Source organism: Mytilus trossulus, chromosome 6 (assembly GCF_036588685.1).
Source record: "Mytilus trossulus isolate FHL-02 chromosome 6, PNRI_Mtr1.1.1.hap1, whole genome shotgun sequence".
Lineage (NCBI taxonomy): Eukaryota > Metazoa > Mollusca > Bivalvia > Mytilida > Mytilidae > Mytilus > Mytilus trossulus.
In genome coordinates, this window is record NC_086378.1 from 54,513,918 (window position 1) to 54,538,949 (window position 25,032).

Here is a 25,032-nt window from a genome sequence, read left to right on the forward strand (position 1 = left end):
TCAAACCTTTGGGCGATTGAGACCATGCTATGTCGTATAAATAACAGTCTATCGTAGTTTAAACATCAATAATTTTGTTTTTATTTGTCGTTTAAACATTTGCTATCTCAGTTACATCGTCAATACTGTTTTATTCATTTGTAAATAAGCTAACAATATAGATAATTTGATTTTTTGAAGAAAATAATTTAGAAAATCTTGTGTAACAATGCTTCGTTGACTTAGCTAAGCGTGTGTATGGAAGTACATCGGTTTTCCTTTTGGGTGTGTCGATCAAAACAAACCAGTCTGTATTAATGTTATAATCCTTGATATCTTTTTTCAGCTGGACATCAACTTGCCATCCATAAATAAATCACAAAGCTTAATAACATAACAGCATGTATTTAGTACTAGGTTTCAATTATTATCAGCTGTGATACATGTATTAACAAGGTTAGGTTTGAAGTATAGGCTAAAATACATATAACTGGTGTACGTGTTTCTAGTTATATGTTCAACCATTCTTATATATAGCATTCTAGATGATTTTGAATGTAAGAATATTCCCTCTGCTTCTATTCCTTCATACAAACAAGGAAAGTTTACCATGAGGTGAATGCAGTATGTTATGATCTTATTTTTCAATCGTATCAAGGACATTTTTGTAACAAGTTGTCATGTAAAAGGAATGAAAAAACAAGAAAAAGTCAAACAATATGTTTATTACCCTGAGTAAATACATTTTATTTTTAGAATCACCATTGTTGTCAGGTGTCAAAAGCAGAAAAATCATGAGAAGAGGATAATAACTATTTGAGCGCATATACATTGATTAATACACAAATAAGCAGTTAATTAATTTGTGTTTTCATATTTCAAATACATAAAATACAAATGTATGGTGTACTTAATTGTACGCTTGTTTTGATATCTTAACTTCATATCAACCAATAAGAAATGAGAATGATTATCTAGGTTTTTATATTACTTTTATATTTTGTCATTCAAGTTCTTCTCCTTGAATCGTATAACTTGAAACGATCATATATTCGATAAATTTACTAAAGGTATGATAGTTAATTTTTGAGGTATGTTCACGATTGTCACTAGTCTAGATGACAGTCTCTAGTTTTCAAAACGTTTCCCAGTGAATTTATCAACTTATAACACAACTGCAGCTGCTATTTCTCTTTGAGGTTATAGGTACATTATCATCCCCGTCATATTCACTATTTCTATCATAATAATCATCAATATTACCGCAATTTTCTATAAGTCGTTTTATTACAGACATGAACATTTCGGTTACGTTTTCATTTAATTTTGCGCTTGTTTCTATGTGAGGCATCTGTCTCTTTTCTGCAAAAATCTAAAAAACATGAAAATAACGAGATAAAGATATATTTCCAACATTTTGATGGTTTACCTATTATTTCATTTAAATATGTATTTTATACAACTGTATATGTGAACATTAATTCCATTGTTTTGTATATATGTTTATGCACCGTTGTCAAAAATTCTTTGCTCATCTAACAACAACTCGTCTGTATTAAAAAGTACACAAATTAAGTAAAAATCAGCTTCGAACTGTCAAAACGTTTAAAAGAGTGGTGAAAGATACCAAAGGAACATTGATACTCATAAGTAGACAATAAATTGACAACGCCATAGATTAAGAAAAAGATCAAAAATTTAAATTTCCTATTATTGGTCAAGCAAACATTAAACAATATAAAATTCATTCGTTGACTTTTAATGGTCAAATTTTCAGTACATATACTGGAGAAGTAAGTAAATAAACTCATTAAAGATACCAGAACCAAAATGTTTTATTGACGCCAGACGCGCGTTTTGTCTAAAAATAAGAGACTCGTCAGTGACGCTCGAATCAAAAAGTGGTGTTTCAAATGCCAAATAGAGTACAAAGTTAAGGTAATGAGGACGACATCAGTTACAAAATTCTTATGTTCATGGAGGTTTCTTACTTCAAAGACCGTGACTTAGTCTACATCAAATTACTTGAAAATGAAATTGCCGGATAATCTTGCACAAGTAACTGCAAGACTTTTTGCTGAACAGCTGACAAATATAAAGCAGCTATTTCTGACATGAAATAGACATATTTTATTTTTTACCATTTTATAGTATAGATGGTAACGTGTACATGTCTAAACAACTTAAAAAGTCGGTCACACTTGCAATTACATTTCAGTATCAGGTTTGATAAATTAATGTATGCGATCCTGTAAACCAAAAGAGATATATATATATAAATATGTTACAGTAAATAGGTGAAATTAGGAATTACATGTAATTACTAAAATTTAGGAATTACATGTAATCCCCGATGCACCTAGTAAATACGTGTAATTCCTGAAACGGCGTAGTTATTACTAGTTATAATCACTAATTTTAAAATGAATTTTTACACCTATTTACTAACTGTTAAAACAATGGTGTAATATGGTCAGCTGTCAAAAGTTAGGATAATACTTACTATAGAAGATCAGTGAGCAGTCTTAAAAAGTGATTGGTCTAACATGTATCTTTTTGTTATAGGAGCATATAATAGCTACGAGAGATAAAAAAAAAATGATTTCTTTTTGTTAAATCATTAATGAAAATGATAAAGTGAAATTATAATTCACTTTTAGCAGTCAATCTGGATCTATTTTACTAAAAATAAGCTGAGAAGCCTGCCTGATGAGTTGTGCACTTGCAGGTGAATAATTGGACCTCATTGAATACTTATTCATGTGACCTTTCATTTAACACCTAGCTGTATATAGGTTACCGGTGTATTCAGATTTAAAATTGTGAGGGTTTCGTTGAACCCTGTACATCGCCTACATTTGCTGTTAGTTGCAGGTTCAACAAAAATGGAGAAAAAATATTAAATTGTCCCTCCATATACTATCTTTTATCTAGGACTGTAAGAAGCTTTTGTCCAATTTTGGTTAAAATCCAGGATGGTTTATGAAATCGAATAAATGGTTAAGAAAAAAAATTACATTAGAGTATGTGATGTTGACAGGAGAAAAAAAACGAAGTCCATTTATAAGGAAAATAAGAAAAAGGAATTTTTTTTCAAACCTTACTTCTGGATATTGTCTCATGATCATAACCATGCTTCTGTTTAAGTTTGGTAGAAATCCAGGATATTTGGAGATTATTATTTTCAAAACTTTAACCACAGTGTGAATGTAATATTAACTGGCATAAAAACTAGATAAGTCTATCTATACGGAAAAAGTTGATTTAATTTTTACAAAATTTACTTCTTACAAATTTTCTTATGATCATAAGCAGGCTTCTGTTCAAGTTTTGGAGAAATCTATGATAATTTAAGAAAGTTATCAAGAATTTTAAGGGGGTAGGCCTTAGTAACACCAAAAGTTTCCTCTCGTTTAATTTTTCTTATATTTACATCATTGAAAGGGTAGGTCCATGCATCATCTGCCAAAGTCTTAAGGAAATTCACCGTTTCATTTTATGTTTAGGGTATATTGAATATGACCAGTTTTGGGGTACCCTATAAAACGCTCGAAAACGATAGAAGGTAAACATAATTGAGTGTGTTTGCACATGTTGTCATTAGAAATAACCCTGACTGTTAAATTGCAAAGAAGAAACACATTTTATAGTAAATCTGAAACGTAACCAAACTTTAATAACAAAAAAAAAAATCAGTGAATACCAGTGATCACTGAAACAACAAGTACAAACATGTAATTACTAAATTGGCTATTAATTACATGTATTTACTTGAACGTTTAGTAATTGCAGGTATTTACTTGAACGTTTAGTAATTACTTGTAATTCCTAATTTCACCTGTTTACTGTAACATATATAATTCTTTATGCCGTGGATTTTTGATTCTCTAATTCTATTTATCTCTTTTCCGAACCAAAGGCGGATTTAGAGGGGGCAGGGGGGCAGGCCCCCGCCCCCCTTTTTGGGAATAAAATTGGTTGCTTATATAGGGAATCACTGAAGCGTGACTGGAGCGGGCCCCCTCTTAGGTCAGTCAGTGGCCCACAACTTATGAAAATTCCTGGATCCGCCACTGCGAACCCATTGTATAAAAAAATTAATCAACGTGTGGTGGACGGTGATCTCAATAGATCATTGGATGATTTTAAGGGTCGTGATCTTTTAGCTAACAGGATGAATCAAAATATGATAAAACAGGTGTTAATGAAATTGACAACTTCGTGCAATGTGAAAGGCACTCGAATGGGATTTTCGGTTAACAAAAAAAAAAGAAAATGTATTTTTTAATCATTACATAGTTACTCGTGGATTATCGGATTTATCCAATCTCGATAGTTATAATATAAATTTTAAAGTCTTCGCCGAGGCTCGGACTTTATAATTGATAATTTGACTATCTTGATTGGATAAATTCGATAATCCACTGGTACACAGTAAGAATCTATATATATTTATTTAACAGTTTGCAAAAAATACTCAATTTCTTTATTCCTTAAAAATAAGATTGCTTAATTGAAGGAATCGTCAGTTAAAATAGGTATTCAGTGTATTAAACAGAGTATATATTGGTTTCAAAAGCATTGTCTCTGAAGGTGTTGATCGTTCATTTGATGACTAAACTGATAAAACACTCCCGCTTCCTCCCCTACCTCCAATCCCTCAAATCGCATAGAATTAGAGTGGTTGTGAATGAGGTTTCTACTGTTGTAATATTCTTTACTTTGACGGTCCCTGTTAACAATTTTTTTCAATAGCAAAAAATACGTATTTTGGGACTAGCTTGGCTATTCAGCTCATCTAATCCTTCTGTATTTCCTATTGTGCCATATTCTAAAATTGGAATTCATTTAAGACCTCAAAATTGGAAATTTTACAAGTTAATTAAAAGTTACGAATCACTTCAAGAAATGCTCTTTTAGTTTTTTTTGCAGAAGAATTTGCAATTGAAGCCTTCACGATCTTGGACACAAAGATAGATAACCCCTCCGCATTTTTGCGCCTGTCCCAAGCCAGGAGCCTCTGGCCTTTGTTAGTCTTGTTTGATTTTTAATTATTTTAGTTTCTTGAGTATAATGTGGAGTTTAGTATGACGTCCATTATCACTGAACTAAAACATATATATTTGTTTAGGAGCCAGCTGAAGGAGGCCTCGGGTGGGGGAGTTTCTCTTTGCATTGAAAACCTATTGGCTACTTTCTGTTGTAGTCTGTTCTGTGGACGGGTTGTTGTCTCTTTGACACATTCCCTATTTCCATTTTCAAATTTAAATGTAATTATTATAGTGATAACACAAAAAATGACGGTTTGCAACAGTAGTGTCAATTTTGTCTTAGGAAAATAAAACCTCTGTTTGTTTAATCATAGATGTAATGGGTATTACATCTATGGTTTAATCCATTAATATACCTCCACGTCTTCTTTGTTAATTTCACGCTTCATATCAGATTTGTTCCCTACAAGAATGTATACTGCTTTCCGTCGTTCACAAATGTCCGTCACATTTTCTAAAGATTCCTGAAAGAATAAAATTGAGGATGGAAATGAGGAATGTGTCAAAGAGACAACAACCCGATCGTAGAAAAAAACTACAGCAGAAGATAACAAACAGGTCTTTAATGTAGCGAGAAATTCCCGCACCCGGAGGCGTCCTTCAGCTGGCCCCTAAACAAATATATACTAGTTCAGTGATAATGAACGCCATACTAATTTCCAAATTGTACACAAGAAACTAAAATTAAAATAATACAAGACTAACAAAAGCCAGAGGCTCCTGACTTGGGACAGGCGCAAAAATGCGGAGGGGTTAAACATGTTTGTGAGATCGCAACCCTGCCCCTATACATCTAGCCAATGTAGAAAAGTAAACGCATAACAATACGAACATTAAAATTCAGTTCAAGAGAAGTCCGAGTCTGACGTCAGAAGATGTACCAAATAAAATAAACAAAATGACAATAATACATAAATAACAACTGACTAACAGTCTAATAAATCTAATAGTCTAATAAAAGTTTAATAAATCATATAGATATGTTAAACCATTTTCGCGTTCTCATTATCGACGCATTTTCTGTCCTCGTTTCTTTAAATTTTTGTATTAGCTTCTAAATCATACAGATATTTTATATGCAACAGAAACAATCATAGAACTGACAATATTATCCGACATAACAAAAAAAAATATAGTACTAAGATAATGACTCGAAATCACAACTACTTTAAAGTGTTACAGATGTCTTTAGCCTCGGACAAGTATGTACAAATATGGCGGTTTAGGTTGTAATGTATACCCCATCTTTGTTATTAGGATTCATAGACGCCAGAAAAGATGCAGAAAAATTACTTTAAGAAAAGAACTAAGTTTTTTTTTCAACTTTTTTTCTACATTTACCTGATTAATTATTTCGTTATTTTAGGTTAAATCCGGGTTTTTTTCAAAGAACTATTGTAACTCCTTTTTCTTGAGCACCTGAGATCACCCCTAAGGTTTTGGTGGAGTTCTTGTTGTCTAGTCTTTAGTTTTTTATATTGTGCCATGCGTATTATTATTTTCCTGTTTGCCTTTTTATTTTTTTAGCCATGTTGTTGTCAGTTTGTTTTCGATCTATGAGTATGAATCTCCCTCTGGTATCTTTTGCTCCCCTTTCATCTTGATATACCAAGGGATAACTTACTCATTGATTGTAGAAATACTAATCAGATCTTATCGTTGAGGTGATTACCTTACACATTTACATAACATAAAAAGGTTTCGCTTCTTTTACAGGAAATTAATTATCTTTAGGTAATTATATAATTCATAGTAAGTTTGGGGCCCTTCATAGCTTGCTGTTCGGTGTGAGCTTGGGCTCTGTGTTGAAGGTCGTACCTTGACTCATAATGGTTTATTTTTATAAATTTTAACTTGGATGGAGAGTTGTCTCATTAGCACTCATGTCACATCTCCTTTTATCTATCTATAGAATAGGTTGAATTGACATGAACATAATATATCAAAAAGAAGAGGTGGTATGATTGTCAATGAGACAACTGTCCACAAGAGACCAAAATGACAGACATTAACAACTATAGGTCAACGTACGGCTTTCAACAATGAGCAAATCCCATACCGCATAGTTAGCTATATAAGTCCCCGATATAACAATGTAAAACAATTCAAACGAGAAAACTAAAGAATGTTTGTTTTAACTTACCTGGTTGGAAATATCATAGATTATAATAAGTGCATCCATAGTAGCATAGTAATTGATAGAATAACCCTCGTAATTTCTCTCTGCATCTGTGTCAGACTGAAATGTTATGCATAATGCTCATTATTGGATATTTTGATTTTGATATGACACGTCTTCTGATTGGATGAGATATTTTATTTTTATCATGTAATAGACATAATTTTGTCATGTGACCATGGTGTCATTAACGTTTTTTCATGATATACTTCGATGCCAAATGGCATTTAGAATTCAATTATAAGATATATTGTAATAAAAACAATTCTGTCTTTTCGAAATAATATAAACAAAAATATGGACAGGTACACACTGTAAGTGTTAAATAACCCGCTACGCGCGTTATTCAATGAGCACCACATTTCTTCATAGATATTACGGTCAATTCTAAAATAGTCTACAAAACAATGTAAACATAATTCTTTATAAACAAAATGTTAAAAAACTAAAACACAGAAAAACAAATGTAGAATAATTAATTAAGTAAATTTTCAAACTATAAATATCTGAATATAAATTGAGATTAATCCAAAAGGTACCAGATACAGTACAGAGGTACAACATTTTAAATATATTCATTATGTTATCAAATTGTAAACTATCCACGAATACAACACCTATAAAAGTGAACAATATCATCAATTTAGACAAATATTGAATAAAGAAATCGTAGCTCAACGCGAGCAAAGCTAGGATTGGGACTTCATTTGCCTTGAATCATTTTGGCAATGTTACGCGTGAGTCATCCTTAAATTTTATAGCTGTTAGGAATAGTCAGGAAGATGGTCATTGTTATATTATTGTTCGTTTCTGTGTGTGTTGCATTTTAACGTTGAGTCGTTTGTGTTTTCTCTCATTTTTGAGATATTGAGATAAGGTACTTGTTATTCTCGTGGTGTGTGTTGCGTTTCGGTGTTGTGTCGTTGTTCTCCTCTTATATTTAATGTGTTTCCCTCGGTTTTGGTTTGTTACCTCGATATTGTTTTTTGTCCATGGAATTATGAGTTTTGAACAGCGGTATACTACTGTTGCCTTTAATTAGATCAGTTAAGGTAAAACAGGAAATAGAAAAACTAATAATGTGGATTCAATATTATTAATTAGATATCAATTTTCGTCGAAATCGTAGATATTGATCTGATTGTTGTGCAAGTGAGAGGTTTGTCGCTATAAAACTAGGTTCAATCCACCATTTTCTACATAGGAAATGCCTGTATCAAGTCAGGAATTTGACAGTTGGTATGCTTTCGTTTGATGTGTTTCAGCTCTTGATCTAAGTGCTCACGGATGAATACAACCATTATATTTTTGTATTTCTATATAACAAATGTATGCGCTGATCTAAAGCCAGAGTAGAATATTAAGGGACAAAAAGATAAGTTTATTTAATTTAGGGTTAAATCTAAACATTAACCACCATGACATTTTATGAAAGGAATAGCCAAAAAAGACAAGCTTCTAAAATAAGAAAGGATATTCAGGCCTGTATGTCCCACGACAATAAAATATTTGAAAACTATTTCATATTGGTACACAGGTTTGGAAAAACATAAAGTCAAGAAATAAAAATGAAAAACATCGCAATTTTTATTTGATGATGTCACAATCGCGTCATTATATGATACATTTTCATGCAAATTGAAAAAAAGAAATACAGAACTTATACAGTTTTCCATCGTTATTTCCATTATAGAAACATCGTTCGCATCAACGAAACGTCAAAACTATTTAAGAGAAGCTCAATTGTTTCTAATATTAATCTCACAAGAAATAAAGTTGTTTCTCGGATGCGCTCATGATTTGCCAATCTAAATAAAAAACTTAAACTTGATAAAAAAAAAGAAGGAAAATCAAGACATTTTACTTTACAATTGTGAAAGGAGTAGGTTCAGTAAGACCCCTTTTTGGCCCCAAAATAGAGCAGTTTTACATAATTGTGAAAATTAAATCTTTTAGATATTTAGAATGCCTCTGCTACATAAATATGGGCTGTTGTTGACAATATACTGCACATATATCGAGATATCTTCATAAAATCATGCTAAATTACTGAAATCTTCACAATTTCAGCATTTTAGTTAAATTTTAGACGGTTTGCGTCTTAAATGAAAGTGGCCGCATTCGTGTTCATTCATAATATTGAGATCTGAGCTGTATTTGATGATAATACATGTACATAACATATATAAAGGTTGAGGATGAACACGGATGCGGCCACTTTCATTTTTGACAAAAACCAACTGAAAAGTGACTTTTTTTTGGCATATTTGATAAACTTTTAATTTTTAATCTTGAATCGGAGCGTTTAAAATGACTAAATCAGTGAAAATTTTCACATAAACGAATTGAATCAATTGAAACAGACACTTTAGTGATTAAAAAGTGTCCACAATCTTTCGTTATTTGAACCTGAAATTTGAGGCCAAAATCGGTCCTTACCGGACTTACTCCTTTGTCTTCATTTTCTAAATACCTGTTTCCTAAGTCTAAAATTAAGAATATGTATGATAATTTGCAAATTTACAGTGATATTTGGGCGAAACAAGATCTACTCCTTTATTTTTTAATAAAGGCACATACTTTATACTTACTATCTGTACATTGATTCGTTTTCCGTTTACTTGAGCAACATATTTCATCTATTAAAATACAAACATAAATTATTTTAAGCTTTTCCCTTATGGTGACAACCTTTACATTATAAAAATACTAGTCAATATTGCTTTATATGGTATGTTCATAATTCAAGACCAGGTTATTCATGTTTCAATTCTGTTTTTACATGTGTTATTATGGATTTGTCTTCCTTATATTAATTCATTGTTCTTAAAATATGTAAATATAAAAAGTCCTTCAAAATTCTTGTATTTTCAAAACATCATCCAAAACATAAGGCCTTGATCAGATTTTGATTTAAAATAAAAACAAATTTGATAAGTAATCTACTACTTACATGTAGCTATTTTTTAAGTGTACAACTGTTTTTGACTCCAGCAATACTATTGAATATCAACTCTTTAAGGTATCACTACAGTCTAACAATGATTTTTTAAAGATATTTTTTTTATCACATAATTGTGAAGTTAGTACTATTTTGCACAGTTTGTAAAAATCCCAAAGTCATTATCATATCACAAAAGGGAGTATATTGATAATTGACTTATGTAAATAAAAGCACATGGTAATTTATCTCAATATATAGGCATTTGGGAGGGGCTAATATTCCAATCATCTGTTGATGCCAGTGTCCAGCTGTTAATCCCTGACCACAAGATAAATATTATAGTCTTATTTCACTGTTTTGCAACAAAAATAATTTATAAAACAGGGAAGTGAACAGAGAAAAATAAAAATCTAAACTAAATAAAATCTACCAAAAAAAAATAAAAAATACAATGGAAAAGAGTGGGAAAGTATTAAAAGCCTCCGACTGCCTGTATAAATTTTTTCCCTTGGTCTTCTTCATTTGAATACAGTTTTATGCATTTTAACTAATTTTCAGTTTATGTGTATTTTTTCAGTTCCATGAAATTAGTTCCATTAAATTAAGAAAAAATCTGAGGAAAAGTGTTTTTTCAAGAAGAGGATGGTCTAACTCTGGATCTTTTTATGAACCTGTTTTTATGCACACTTTTAATGTTCTAGCTTACTGTATTTCAGACATAGTTAATTTCTTTTTGCATGAACCCCCTGAGGGGTTCATGCTTATATATTGGTGAGTTTTGGGTGTGTCTATGGGCCACTCGATATCTCTCGGCCGGAAGTCAGAATAAAATTCTCGGAACGTCTCGAAAGTTATCGGTAATTTATACAGGTTGTTATCTACGTCTTTGAATGATATGGTCATTTGATGGCCCTTGACGACGCAATTATATTTGTTTTAAAACGAACACTGTACACCGTTTGTATCTGGGTCATTTATAACGTGGTATTGTCTGTTGTCTTGATAACATGTAAACTAATTATGTTTGAAGATTTAACCACGGGTATCACTGTGTATTTCATCATAGCCTTACGGGAGAGAACATTCTGGTTAAAATATTAATATTAGATCGGAAAACAGAAAGATAATATTCTTATCAAAAGTATTTAATTCAATCAGTATCAAAGAAATATATACAAATTACATACTGTATTTATGTTTTCTTTTAGAAACTAACAATGATTGAAATCAGAATATTTTCACAGCTGCAATTAAGAAATGAAGTATTTTATATATGACGAGATACTCTGCTTTGGCATTTTTGAATATTCATTTGTAAAGGATACAAAAAAATTGAATCTAAATAAATTCTTTATAAACAATAATCATTATATTTCTACGTTAATTATTTCATACCATTTTAGTTTTTAGGTTTTTTATTTATTATCTATATTTTTGTATTGTACTATATCCATAAAACGGAAAGTAAGATATTTTTTTTTATTTTTTTTTATTTTAAACGGTCGTGAATAAAATACTTGTGTATTTTCGATTCATAAAGCATGATTTTAAATCCTTGCAGCTCACAACAACCGTAAAAATAGTTTACAATAATCACAACAAAATTTAATTACAACCATAATGTTGATTATTTTATACTGTTTAAGTATGGATTTAGAAGTCTTTGCTTATATTTTGTATAGTAAAATATTCACATAGTGGAATGTTAGAATTTAAAAAATCGATAAATAAAATGTCCATCCGTAAATACTTGACGTTCGTGTTCATAGATATTATATATATTCAAAAGAATTTGAAAAAAATACTAATTGGAATGTTATTTTATCACAAAATTTCAATTCAATTTTTGTTCGTATGTTTTAATAGTTTAACCTTTTAGCATCTACATATTTGTACTATGGAACGGTTCTGAAATTTGTATTCATTGTGTTGACCAACTATCCTACACGTCTAGATTCATTCACATTATAGATCACATTTCAAAAGCACACTATCCGTTTGCGTTCTAAAACAATCCGGATAAGATGTCAACGAATCCGGAGTCAAAACATTTAATGTAGGCCGTTTGACATTCGAATTCGAAAATATGTGATGACACAAATGCGTATTCTTTTCCTGAGTATCAGTGAGATGCTTTCTATTTACTATTTCGTGCGCTAAAAGATTATTTGCATGCAATACCATTAAATTCACTCGTGAAAGTTTATTTTCGTTTTCGTTATTTAAATTCAGGACACGGCATAAAGAGTTTTACATGTGACTTTCAAGCACGGTCATCATTACAAATGGTATTCTGACCTCGAGTTGTTTCTTTTTTGAGTCACTGTCCTGTTATAAACTTTGTCCTTTACAAAAAGCTAAGAATAGATTCCTGAACTTTTTAATATATTTAGCCTTTTAACTTTTTTCATTCGATCGTCAATGATGTTTTTTTGTAGACTTAACTCGTGTCTGGCATACATCATTTTAATTCTGGTACTTTTTTTATATCTACATAACTTTTTATACAAATTGGTTATTTTGAAAGTGACATGTATTCATAAATTTCTGAATAAAGAAATTCTTCGGCAAAACTGAGTTTCCCTGTACTGCTGTAGAATGTTTGAATTGATTTAAGAAAAGTTAGGAAATCCTTGAGATGTTTTATGAGACCAAAATAAGTCTCTTCATAAGTGGTCCCAGTCAATTGCATGCCACTGGTTTCACCGCTCACAATGTCTGCCATGAGTAAAGACAGCTTCGAATACGAGTTGAGAATTTTATAGGCATTCATTTAGGAAACACAATATAAAGATATGATAGATAAATTAAATGCATCCACAATTCCAGATTATAAAACAAACTGAGTGCATAAATTTATATTGCGATAGGTTTGTGAAATTTGCATAAGTCATCCGGTTAGTAGAAATTATGATTTGTCAAAGGGTTATAATCGGGAAAATTATGAACATTCCCAAGTAATACATAAAATAGTCGAGCTTTAAAATAACTATTCAAATAGAAGCTGTAAATATATACTTTCAACTGGCTTCTTCTATTCACATTCAATTATTTCAATTCAAAAGTAAACACAAATTCAGCAACAATCATGAATGACCCGGCAGTCAGTGGTCTTAGGTTCATGTATTGCTTTTCTTTTTTTAAAGAAAGCAACTTGTTTTAAATTTAAATGAAAATTATTCTTTATACATAGAGAATAATGATGTTAAACAATTGATTATATGCAGCTGGTCAATCATGTTATTCTCTTATCTTAGACTGTCTGGAAAAAGTCGGAGCTTTGTCTATATTTAATTACTACATCATAGATGTTGGTCAAATCTGTGACGTCAAACTCCCGCCAAATGCCAAGTTAGTGTTGGACAATTCACATATAAATGCAAAATTTACAGCATTAGAGCATCAAAGACACAAAGTGTGTGGTTCTATTGATATAGTAATGGTATCAGAACACTCCTGGGGTGTTCCCAGTGGAATTTTTGTATTTATATTGACTTTATAGAGGTTCTAAGGGGGAAATTCAGTTTTTATGTCATTTCTCAGAACAATTTTTCATGAGAATTGTAATGAAAAAATAAAAATAGAAACTTTATTGGTACCCCCTTTGGCTTGATTTTGATATATATGATTGAAGGGTGCATTTTCTACAATACCGTGTCCCAGTTTTTGAATAATATGCTTCTAAATGATTAAATATGTCTTCAAAGATGAAAGGTGAAATGAGGTTTGGAACCCAGTAGTTAAATAAATGTGTCTTCTTACTGGAGCATATATCAAAAATCTAAGACACGGTTTTGTTGATTTTATATGGTTGATTAAAGAGATGAAAACAAACTTTTACTACCATTTGACATGAATGTGCCATTTTCACCCAAGTTGGAAGACCACTTTTTTTTGCAAATAATGAGCTATATTTTGAGATTAATCAAACCAAAAATAAATTTTTAATAGAATAAGAAAGGACTATATTTTAGCTTTAAAATGAGTGAAAGATTTTAAAAATCCATTGAGTAGTTTTAGAGAAATTTATCTTTAAAGACTGTTGATTGGAGTCGGAAAATTCTGTTAAACTATACGTCTAGTAAAAAGAAGAACGATACACTTCTTTTTATTTCGAAATCAAGATGAAGTTTTCATTACATACGACCATTTTTCAAGATGGTAATACCGAATGACCACAGAATTATAAATACGTTTACTAAAAACATTTTTTTTTACTTCTATGACGTCATTGGGCCAAATTACAAAAAAAACAGAAGTTTCAATTAATGATGCCAATCTCTCATTTAAAGATAAAGGCAATGTTTGCCACCAATTTGTTTTTTTTTTAAATCATACAGTTTCTTTGTTAATTTGTAAAGCGAAATTCGACTTGATAAGAAATCGGTAAAATGTATACATTATCCTTTCCAAGGCCTTGTTGATAAATATTCCGTATCAACTTCACAAATAATACATGATGGTCTTGATGTATAGATTATGTGTACTGACGTTGTTTATCATCTTAACAAGGTGTTATATTTTTCTTTCATTTGTCTTTGTTCTATAATTAATATTACTTTTAATTTTGGATTGTTTTCTGTGATATCCTTTTAAGGATGTACACCTCTGAGGAGCCAAACATTTCTAGAATTAAACTTTTTTTCTTAACCTGATTTTTGGGCTTATAAGACTGTAACAAAATAATTGGTGAAGAGAAAACCATACGGTGGTGCACTTCTTTTTTTGCTAAGGTCCTTTGAAAATGCCCAATTTTGATGATTTTCCCATTTTTCATCGATTTTTACCTATTTTTTGGCTATTATTGTGAAAAAATCACAGTTCCACAATTAAACTTTTTTTCATACTTTCTATAAAGATGAAATGGACCAATCTGAACAATTTTTACTAACAAAAACTATTATAGGTAGGTGTTGATATAAGAAAGTTTTATCATATTTTGACGCTTTTTTGTGTAAGATTTACCATGCTGTCAATTTTGTATTTTTGTGTTTTTTCTCAGTTTTAAGAATAAAATGCATATTATTTCAACTTTTTTTATATAAATGATTGAAAAGATACATATCTAAGAAATTAGAAAGACCAAAATGATATGGGATGTACATGATTCTTGAAAAATGTTTTTTTTGTATCCCTCACCCATTTTCTCAAAATTTTGGCTAAAAATACTGACTTGATTGGTCACGTCGTAAAATTTGAAAACTGAATTACTCAAAAACCATTCATTGTACAAACACACTGTTTTCACATATTCATGTTTGGTTATAATATTTTTAAAATTCATTGATATTTTCCACTTCTATCACATGTTTTGGAAATAATTCAAAAACGAGATTTCAACGGGACTGAACGAGACTGAAAAGTCAGAAGAATACATCCTTAACGTGGCTCGGTACTTATAATTAATATATATAAGTTGATCATCAAACGTCACAATTATTCAATCAAATAGTGAAATTAACCGTTTGTGGATTCTGATAAATTCTATAGAACTTTTGGACTATTTCAAATCTAATTTTAATCTAATTGTCCGCAAAAAATAAATTTGAATCCTTTGATCATTTACGCGAAATTTAGTTTCTTTCCGACAGGTTTTGATTTTCATAGTCATGCACATACATGGCAAATGAAAAGTTTTAAAAGAGTGCATCTCATTTTGTTTTATATTATCAATTGAAATCGTGTATCGTTCTTTTGTTGACATTTTGGTAGGACATAATATGTATTGTCACTATCGACTCTACTACTTCATTCAAAATATACATCTTTTAAAACATGTTTTCACTAACAGTAGACAACTGTCAAATTGTCAAACCTTTTTTCTTTTATTTTTCTCAATATAGCCCCTGTATTATAATTTGTCATGATTATCTTTGATACGTCGATTATTATCTTTTTTTGTACATTATTTCAAAAAGGCATTAATTTCTGTTACAGAATAGAACTTTATTTTAATTTCAAGCTTTAAGGGGAGACAATTACAGCAACAACAAAAAACAGAATACTGCTTTTAACATTTAGCATAATTAGTCGACGGTCGAATGTAAAACGATGCAAACTAGCAAAGGTAGAATTAATTATTTCAATATTGTAATATGTTCACTTATGGATACATCTTACTTACCTTACTCATATGTTGTGTAGGTACATGTTCTTTATTGAAGGTATCTTTCTGAAAGAAAAAAATCATAGTTTTGACATTGCACTAACATTGCCTTATGAAACAGAGGCGCGAATATATTTATACGGTTTTTTTCAAAAACTTTGATGAACGTCTCGTTTTGCATCTTCTCGTGACACTTTTTTTATATATATAATTAAAAGGCGAGCTTTAGTTGGCTTCAAAACAGAAATGTGTACTAGTTCAATGAAAATGAAGCCCATACTAAACTCCAAAACATATAAATGAAATAAAATCTAAAATCAGACAAGGTTAATAAAGGTCAGAGGCTCATGACTTGGGAAAGGCGCAAACATGGAGCGGGGTTTAACATGTAAAGTGAGATCTCAACCCTCCTCCTATACCTCTAGCCAATTCAATGAATCATGCATCACCCGCAGTGCGACATGAAAAAAATTAACGACCCAATGTCTAATATACAAATTGAATGATCATCAGTGGACATCATTTTAACCATGATAAACGAAACAATATACTTGTAAAAGAAAAAGTGAAAAACTGGAACAACAGCTTCCAGAAAAGGGTAATTGAAATGACAAACAGAAATAAAGACTTTTTTAAAACCCTTATTGAATAAAAATGCTGTTGTTGAAGACTATACTATATATAAATAGTTGATTTTCCTTCAACTAGCTTGAAGCAACGGTTTATTTCATTCAATAATATGTTGAACTACAACTGTCATATTTAGTGTGAGTTTTTTTAAATGTGATATGATTGCCCATGAGACAACTCTTCACAAGAGACCAAAGGACACAGAAATTAAGAACTATAGTTATAGATACCCGTACGACCTTCAGCAATGAGAAAAATCAATACCGCATAATTTTTAAATAAATAAATAAATACTAGTATGCAATTTCATAAGTTCATATTTATAGAGAAGTTAAACTGTTTGCAGCAAATATGTAGTATTTAATTTTTATTGTACTCACAATTAAGCGATTAATCAAGCTTGTCTTCCCACAGCCTGACGAACCCGTAACAAGTATTGAGAAATGCCTGAAATAAAACCAAAAACAAAGTTTGATATTGTGTATTCTAATGCAACAACGATTGTAACGTTCATTTTGATTGGATAACGTCACCTTTTTACATGGCATCAATTGGCAATTGATGATATGGGGCGCAAGCGCAGACGGCATATGACAGATTTTAATTACATGTTTTAACGTTGTTTTCTGTCAGTTTCATTAAAATGGAGATAACAATATTGTATGTAAAGCTCCGACGGCATCAATTGGGTATTTGATGGTCCTAACGCGTCGCCAGTAAACTTAGTTTGCGACCATCAAATCCACAATTGATGCCGTCGGAGCTTAACATACAATACAATTATCTCCTAAATGTTATAACCTGGTTCTATACAAACCAAAAGAAATTTGCGGTCATCTGAATTAAACTTAAATAATGCAAATCGAGCAAACTGGAAGTGTTTGAATTCGTAACCGCCTGGTTTTCTCTGTTGAAAAGTTTAAACTCTTTATGGTGTGTATACATGTACCATGCCAATAACATGTTTGAACTCAAATCTTTCGGTAATCTTCATCGAGGGAAAGTTACTGTTTAAAATATAACATAGTTTGGGGTTTTTTTTAAAAGGATTTTTATTATTTTATCACTTTGCGTTATTAAATCAGAATTTACTGAATCCCGAACTCTTCTGCATGTTTACCAAAATTCCTCAATATGTTTTGATCCGAAAATTTTACGGCTTCCTTAACAATTCAAAATGTAGCCGGGTTCAACACTAAGCAATGTTTAAATGATGTTAAGGGATTTTTTTTTGCGTTAGAAATATACATATAAGTACAAAATCTCTTATATCTATGCACACGTACATAAAAGGTGTTAAGGCACGCGGAAAAATATTTAAAGAAGGACGTTTTGCAGGAAAATATGAATGCCTACTCATTTCCAATCTATTAGAAACATCGAATTATTACAGAAGAGAGTCAAACATGCACATGCACTGCACTATTATTAATATAGTAGAATAGAATGATATACAAAAGGATGAAAATTATATATACATGTAACTGTAATTTACAAATATTAATATAACATACAACAAACCAGAGTATACTGATTTGTATCAATACAAAATGAATATATAATAGTCATTACGGTTAGGTTGAATTCTCTGTCATGTGTTTGTCATCCACGCACGAATTTGTCCCAGAAAAAAAACCTCTCGTGTATATAAATGTGAATTTTTTTTCAGAGACAAGTGCTAATGACCATCTACAAGAACTTACGGTCATCCGATGTTCAGTACTTCAGTATTTTGATGATACAATGTCGTAGTGTATCGTCAACAAGAGACTTATTTTTGATAGATGTGATTAATATTGGACCCATTGAGTTTAGCGCAAAGTTTCATCATATGGAAGACACAAACTTGACACTAACTCCGCTATCATGTAACAGCGACAATTGTTTTCCTTCTTGAAAAATCAGATGCAGACAGTTTCACGTTCTCTTTATATGTAAAGTGTATCTATAGATTAAGCATGGAATATGACAGTTAATTTGATATTCATTACTACTAAAATATCTAAATAGACATAATTCGATTTATCTGAACATTTATTTGTTTATTCTATTTTTATCAATTATCTATTTAATTATTCATAAAGCTAATTATAATTTATTCATTTATTTATTCGTCTATTTTATTCAAATCTAAATTCTCATTATTAACACGGTAGCTCTGTGTTATAACTTCTTTTGTATCTATGTTCATCCTCTCCTGAAGGAGAACAATAAATAAATATAGTACACATACTTCAAAGCTCAATCCATTTCACCCACCATTTTTAAAAATAAAAAGGTGAATTCCGAACTATTGTTCACCTGAATTAATTAGAATATCATAAGTTAAAATCCATAGTAAAGTTACTGCATCATAATACCGGTACCTGTACATAAATGAGAAAATGCAGAGTCTGACATAAATGATATAATCCTGCTATTTACCTTTGCTTTTTTTTAGGTTTACCATCCATTTCTAATATAAAAGGTTAATATCTAGTTTGTTTATTAGTTACCATCCGCGATCGACCTGTTTAGTAGCATTCTCATTAAATGTGGTACATGTATTCTCTCATACGGGTAATCCATTAAAGGGAAAGGTTAAACAATTATCAAAATACTTAAATGGATTTAATGTCAATGCCCTTTGTCAAACAAAGTAGTCAACAATACCAATCAAATTTAAATGCTTGTGTTAAAATAACCAAGCATTGAATTTATGTTATTTTCTTTCTTCCCCTCTCTGTGTTTTGTTGGTATGGAGGAATGGCCGGGGGGTTTGTTAAATTTGAATATTACACATAATCTTTTTTTTCTTTCAAATTGAATGTTTTAATTTTAGGATATTTTCAAATTAGTACCAAGACTTTTAATTACTCAATATAAATTTTCCTTTAGATTAAAAAAATAAATGAATAAAGAGAAAAATATATGAGCGGGCGACCGAAAGTACATGTCATTGAGCTTAAGTATTTCAATTCCAAATCTCATTTGTACGATAAAACAAGCGTGTTTATGTCTAAACTATGAGCGAGTAAATATCTACAAGTATTCTCTTCTTCATTAAAAAAGACAGGAAGAAGAAAGTCTTGTTCATCATTTTATTGTTTTGAATGAACGTTTTTAGTATAATATGAACAATTCAGTGGTTGTCGTTTGTTTCTGTGTTACATATTTGTTTTTTGTTCATTTTTTTACATAAATAAAGCAGTTAGTTTTCTCGTTTGAATTGTTTTACATTGTCTTATCGGGGCCTTTTATAGCTGACTATGCGGTATGGGCTTTGCTCATTGTTGAAGGCCGTACGGTGACCTATAGTTGTTAATGTTTGTGTCATTTTGGTCTTTTGTGGATAGTTGTCTCATTGGCAATCATAACACATCTTCTTTTTTATAATTAATATATCACAAACATTTATTAATGAATATTAGATTTTTTAATGTTTTAATTTACGTGAGAAGAAATAATACGACAATTTTTGGTTTCCAACATTTCGTAGACCGAAACAAATGGATCGCAAGACTGACCTAACATATACACGTTTATATACAATTTGAATATTATTATATATATATATATATATATCAAAGTCACATTTTTTAGTGTCTACCTCTACCTAAGATAATCAGTCTACATGATCACAATAAATTTTTCGAAAAGTTTGAAGTTGATCAATCTATAAATATTTATGTTCAAAGTCTGCTCATTTATAAGTCAAATTGTTCATCAGTTAATTACATAAATCTCCTTACATGAACGTGTACAATTCTATTCACACTTGTTATATAAAAAAGAAGATGTGGTATGCTTGCCAATGAGACAACTATCCACAAAAGACCAAAATGACACAAACATTAACAACTATAGGTCACTGTACGGCCTTCAACAATGAGCAAAGCCCATACCGCATAGTCAGCTATAAAAGGCCCCGATAAGACAATGTAAAACAATTCGAACGAGAAAACTAACGCTCTTATTTATACAAAAAAATGAAGGAAAAACAAATATGTAACACATAAACAAACGACAACCACTGAATTACAGGCTCCTGACTTGGGACAGGCACATACATAAATAATGTGGCGGGGTTTAACATGTAAGCGGGATCCCAACCCTCCCCCTAACCTGGGACAGTGGTATAACAGAACAACATAAGAACGAACTATAAAAATCAGTTGAAAAAGGCTTCATCAGATAGACAAAAAATACAAGTGGACGTGGCCGGGTACTTATACATCCCGACACAAAAAGACACAATTAACAGATCTGAGAGTACTCGGAGTTATCTGACAGCTAGTTCAAAGCCAATAACAACTAATAAGAAAATCGTGCCTCTAAGACTAAACATGTAAGTTTGTTAATCTATGATTGGACCCCCTGAGAAATTCTGAGAAAAATGTACATGTCTGAACGCTATATTTTTATGTGTTAATGTGAATGCAATGTAAATTTTTAATGTTATGATAAAAGTAAGAGATCCAATTTGTATATTAAAATATATGTAATGTGAATCATTTTACTGTTGAAACAAACTTGAATTATAACTATGTTTCAAACTTACTCAATTTACAAGATAAAACACTTAGTGGAATATACATGTATGATCACTGGAACAGGCACACATGAGACAATGATATACACAATAATACAAATTCATTTTAGCACAGTAGAACCAATTTATACCTTGACCCAGCTACCTTTAAAAAAAAGATAAAAGCAAACAAAATACATCCAAATAAGAAGCAAATGTCAATTTTTTTATTTGGATAAAGGGAGATAACCCAAATTAACACCAAGATGAAAAGGCAAACTACACATTTATACAAACTCTAGTCATTAAATATATATTTTATAATATCTGCATTGTACTAAATAGGGCCTGGTCTGTTCATTGTTAAACATGCTTGTTATGTACTTTTTGTGATAAATAATGTTATATTTTTTTTTTACTTGTATGCATTTACATGTATAAAAAAAGAAGATGTGGTATGATTGCCAATGAGACAACTGTCCACAAGAGACCAAAACGACACATAAATTAATAACTATAGGTCAACATGCGGCCTTCAACAATGAATAAAGCCAATACCGCAAAGTCAGCTTTAAAAGGCCCCGAAAATGACAATGTAAAATAATTCAAACGAGAAAAGTAATGGCCTTATTTATGTACAAAAAAAGAAAGACAAACGAATATGTGACACATAAACAAACGACAACCACTGAATTATAGGCTCCTGACTTGGAAAGGCACATTCATACAGAACGTTGCTGGGTTAAACATGATAGCTGGATCCCAAACCTCCCCTAACCTGTGACAGTGATATAACAGTACAACATAAGAACGAACTATAAAAATCAGTACCTGCTAACACAGAAAATGGGATAAATTATTCTTACATAGATCAACTGTCAGAATTTAGTCATTTCTAGGTGATAAATTCTCTGTTATCTTTTATTTCAATTTCTTCTTTTTTTCATAATATAATGTGGATAGTACTTCCAAAGAGGGACAACTCTTATCTTCCTAATTTTCCATAAACAACCCTTGCATTATCAAACAAAAATTATTAAGTTTATACTTTTATTTACATTTTCTAATTTAATTAGTAAACACAACTAATAGATTGAAACTAACTAATAAGAATTAATCCTCAAATATAATAAGGATTATTGGATTTGAAAATTATTCATATCATTTTTCGTACATAAATGACAGAGCATCATAAGCCTCTAAAGGCTAGTTCAGCCTGGTATACAAATACATGTTACTTGACTGCTTATGTTTAAAATTGAAATATATTGTATTAATGCTCTTTGGTCGATTTGTTTTCTCTTTGAAACATTCCCCGTGTCCATTCTCAATTGTATACTAGTATGATGACAATCCATTGTAAACTAGTATGATGACAGTTCATTGTATACTAGTATGATGACATTCAATTGTATACTAGTATGATGACAGTCAATTGTATACTAGTATGATGACAGTCAATTGTATACTAGAATGATGACAGTCAATTGTATACTAGTATGATGACAGTCAATTGTATACTAGTATGATGACAGTCAATTGTATATTAGAATGATGACAGTCAATTGTATACTAGTATGATGACAGTCAATTGTATACTAGTATGATGACAGTCCATTGTATACTAGTATGATGACAATCCATTGTAAACTAGTATGATGACAGTCAATTGTATACTAGTATGATGACAGTCCATTGTAAACTAGTATGATGACAGTCCATTGTATACTAGTATGATGACAGTCAATTGTATACTAGTATGATGACAGTTAATTGTATACTAGTATGATGACAGTCAATTGTACATGTATACTAGTATGATGACAGTCAATTGTAAACTAGTATGATGACAGTCAATAATATACTAGTATGATGACAGTCAATTGTATACTAGGACAGTCAATTGTACATGTATACTAGTATGATGACAGTCAATTGTATACTAGTATGATGACAGTCAATTGTATACTAGTATGATGACAGTCAATTGTAAACTAGTATGATGACAGTCAATTGTATACTAGTATGATGACAGTCAATTGTATACTAGTATGATGACAGTCGTTGTATACTAGTATGATGACAGTCAATTGTACATGTATACTAGTATGATGACAGTCCATTGTTAACTAGTATGATGACAGTCAATTGTATACTAGTATGATGACAGTCAATTGTATACTAGTATGCTGAAAGTCAATTGTATACTAGTATGATGACAGTCAATTGTATACTAGTATGATGACAGTCCATTGTAAACTAGTATGATGACAGTCCATTGTAAACTAGTATGATGACAGTCAATTGTATACTAGTATGATGACAGTCCATTGTAAACTAGTATGATGACAGTCAATTGTATACTAGTATGATGACAGTCAATTGTCTACTAGTATGATGACAGTCAATTGTATACTAGTATGATGACAGTCCATTGTAAACTAGTATGATGACAGTCCATTGTATACTAGTATGATGACAGTCAATTGTATACTAGTATGATGACAGTTCATTGTATACTAGTATGATGACAGTCAATTGTACATGTATACTAGTATGATGACAGTCAATTGTAAACTAGTATGATGACAGTCAATTGTATACTAGTATGATGACAGTCAATTGTATACTAGGACAGTCAATTGTACATGTATACTAGTATGATGACAGTCAATTGTATACTAGTATGATGACAGTCAATTGTATACTAGTATGATGACAGTCAATTGTATACTAGTATGATGACAGTCAATTGTATACTAGTATGATGACAGTCGTTGTATACTAGTATGATGACAGTCAATTGTACATGTATACTAGTATGATGACAGTCCATTGTAAACTAGTATGATGACAGTCAATTGTATACTAGTATGATGACAGTCAATTGTATACTAGTATGCTGAAAGTCAATTGTATACTAGTATGATGACAGTCAATTGTATACTAGTATGATGACAGTCCATTGTAAACTAGTATGATGACAGTCCATTGTAAACTAGTATGATGACAGTCAATTGTATACTAGTATGATGACAGTCCATTGTAAACTAGTATGATGACAGTCAATTGTATACTAGTATGATGACAGTCAATTGTCTACTAGTATGATGACAGTCAATTGTATACTAGTATGATGACAGTCGTTGTATACTAGTATGATGACAGTCAATTGTACATGTATACTAGTATGATGACAGTCCATTGTAAACTAGTATAATGAGAGTCAATTGTATACTATTATGATGACAGTCAATTGTATACTAGTATGATGAGAGTCAATTGTATACTATTATGATGACATTCAATTGTATACTAGTATGATGACAGTCAATTGTATATTAGTATGATGACAGTCAATTGTATACTAGTATGATGACAGTCCATTGTAAACTAGTATGATGACAGTCCATTGTATACTAGTATGATGACAGTCAATTGTATACTAGTATGATGACAGTCCATTGTATACTAGTATGATGACAGTTAATTGTACATGTATACTAGTATGATGACAGTCAATTGTAAACTAGTATGACAGTCAATTGTATACTAGTATGATGACAGTCAATTGTATAATAGGACAGTCAATTGTACATGTATACTAGTATGATGACAGTCAATTGTATACTA

General features: G+C 30.8%; 1 protein-coding gene across 6 annotated transcripts in view; it reads right to left on the reverse strand.

The window, feature by feature from the left end:
• Positions 1-685: 685 nt before the first annotated feature.
• LOC134721543 (ras-related protein Rab-13-like) overlaps positions 686-25,032 on the reverse strand; it is a 75,461-nt gene continuing 51,114 nt past the window's right edge. The window contains exons 1-7 of one of the 6 annotated variants that reach the window (XM_063584629.1): positions 19,314-19,473; positions 17,270-17,336; positions 16,278-16,325; positions 9,801-9,848; positions 7,174-7,269; positions 5,387-5,494; positions 686-1,351 (exon numbers count right to left, since the gene is read on the reverse strand). In XM_063584629.1, the coding sequence (XP_063440699.1) occupies positions 1,139-1,351; positions 5,387-5,494; positions 7,174-7,269; positions 9,801-9,848; positions 16,278-16,325; positions 17,270-17,336; positions 19,314-19,342 (609 nt within the window). In that variant the 5' untranslated portion in view covers positions 19,343-19,473 and the 3' untranslated portion in view covers positions 686-1,138. The other 5 variants (XM_063584630.1, XM_063584628.1, XM_063584631.1 and 2 more) reach the window with 5 other exon arrangements.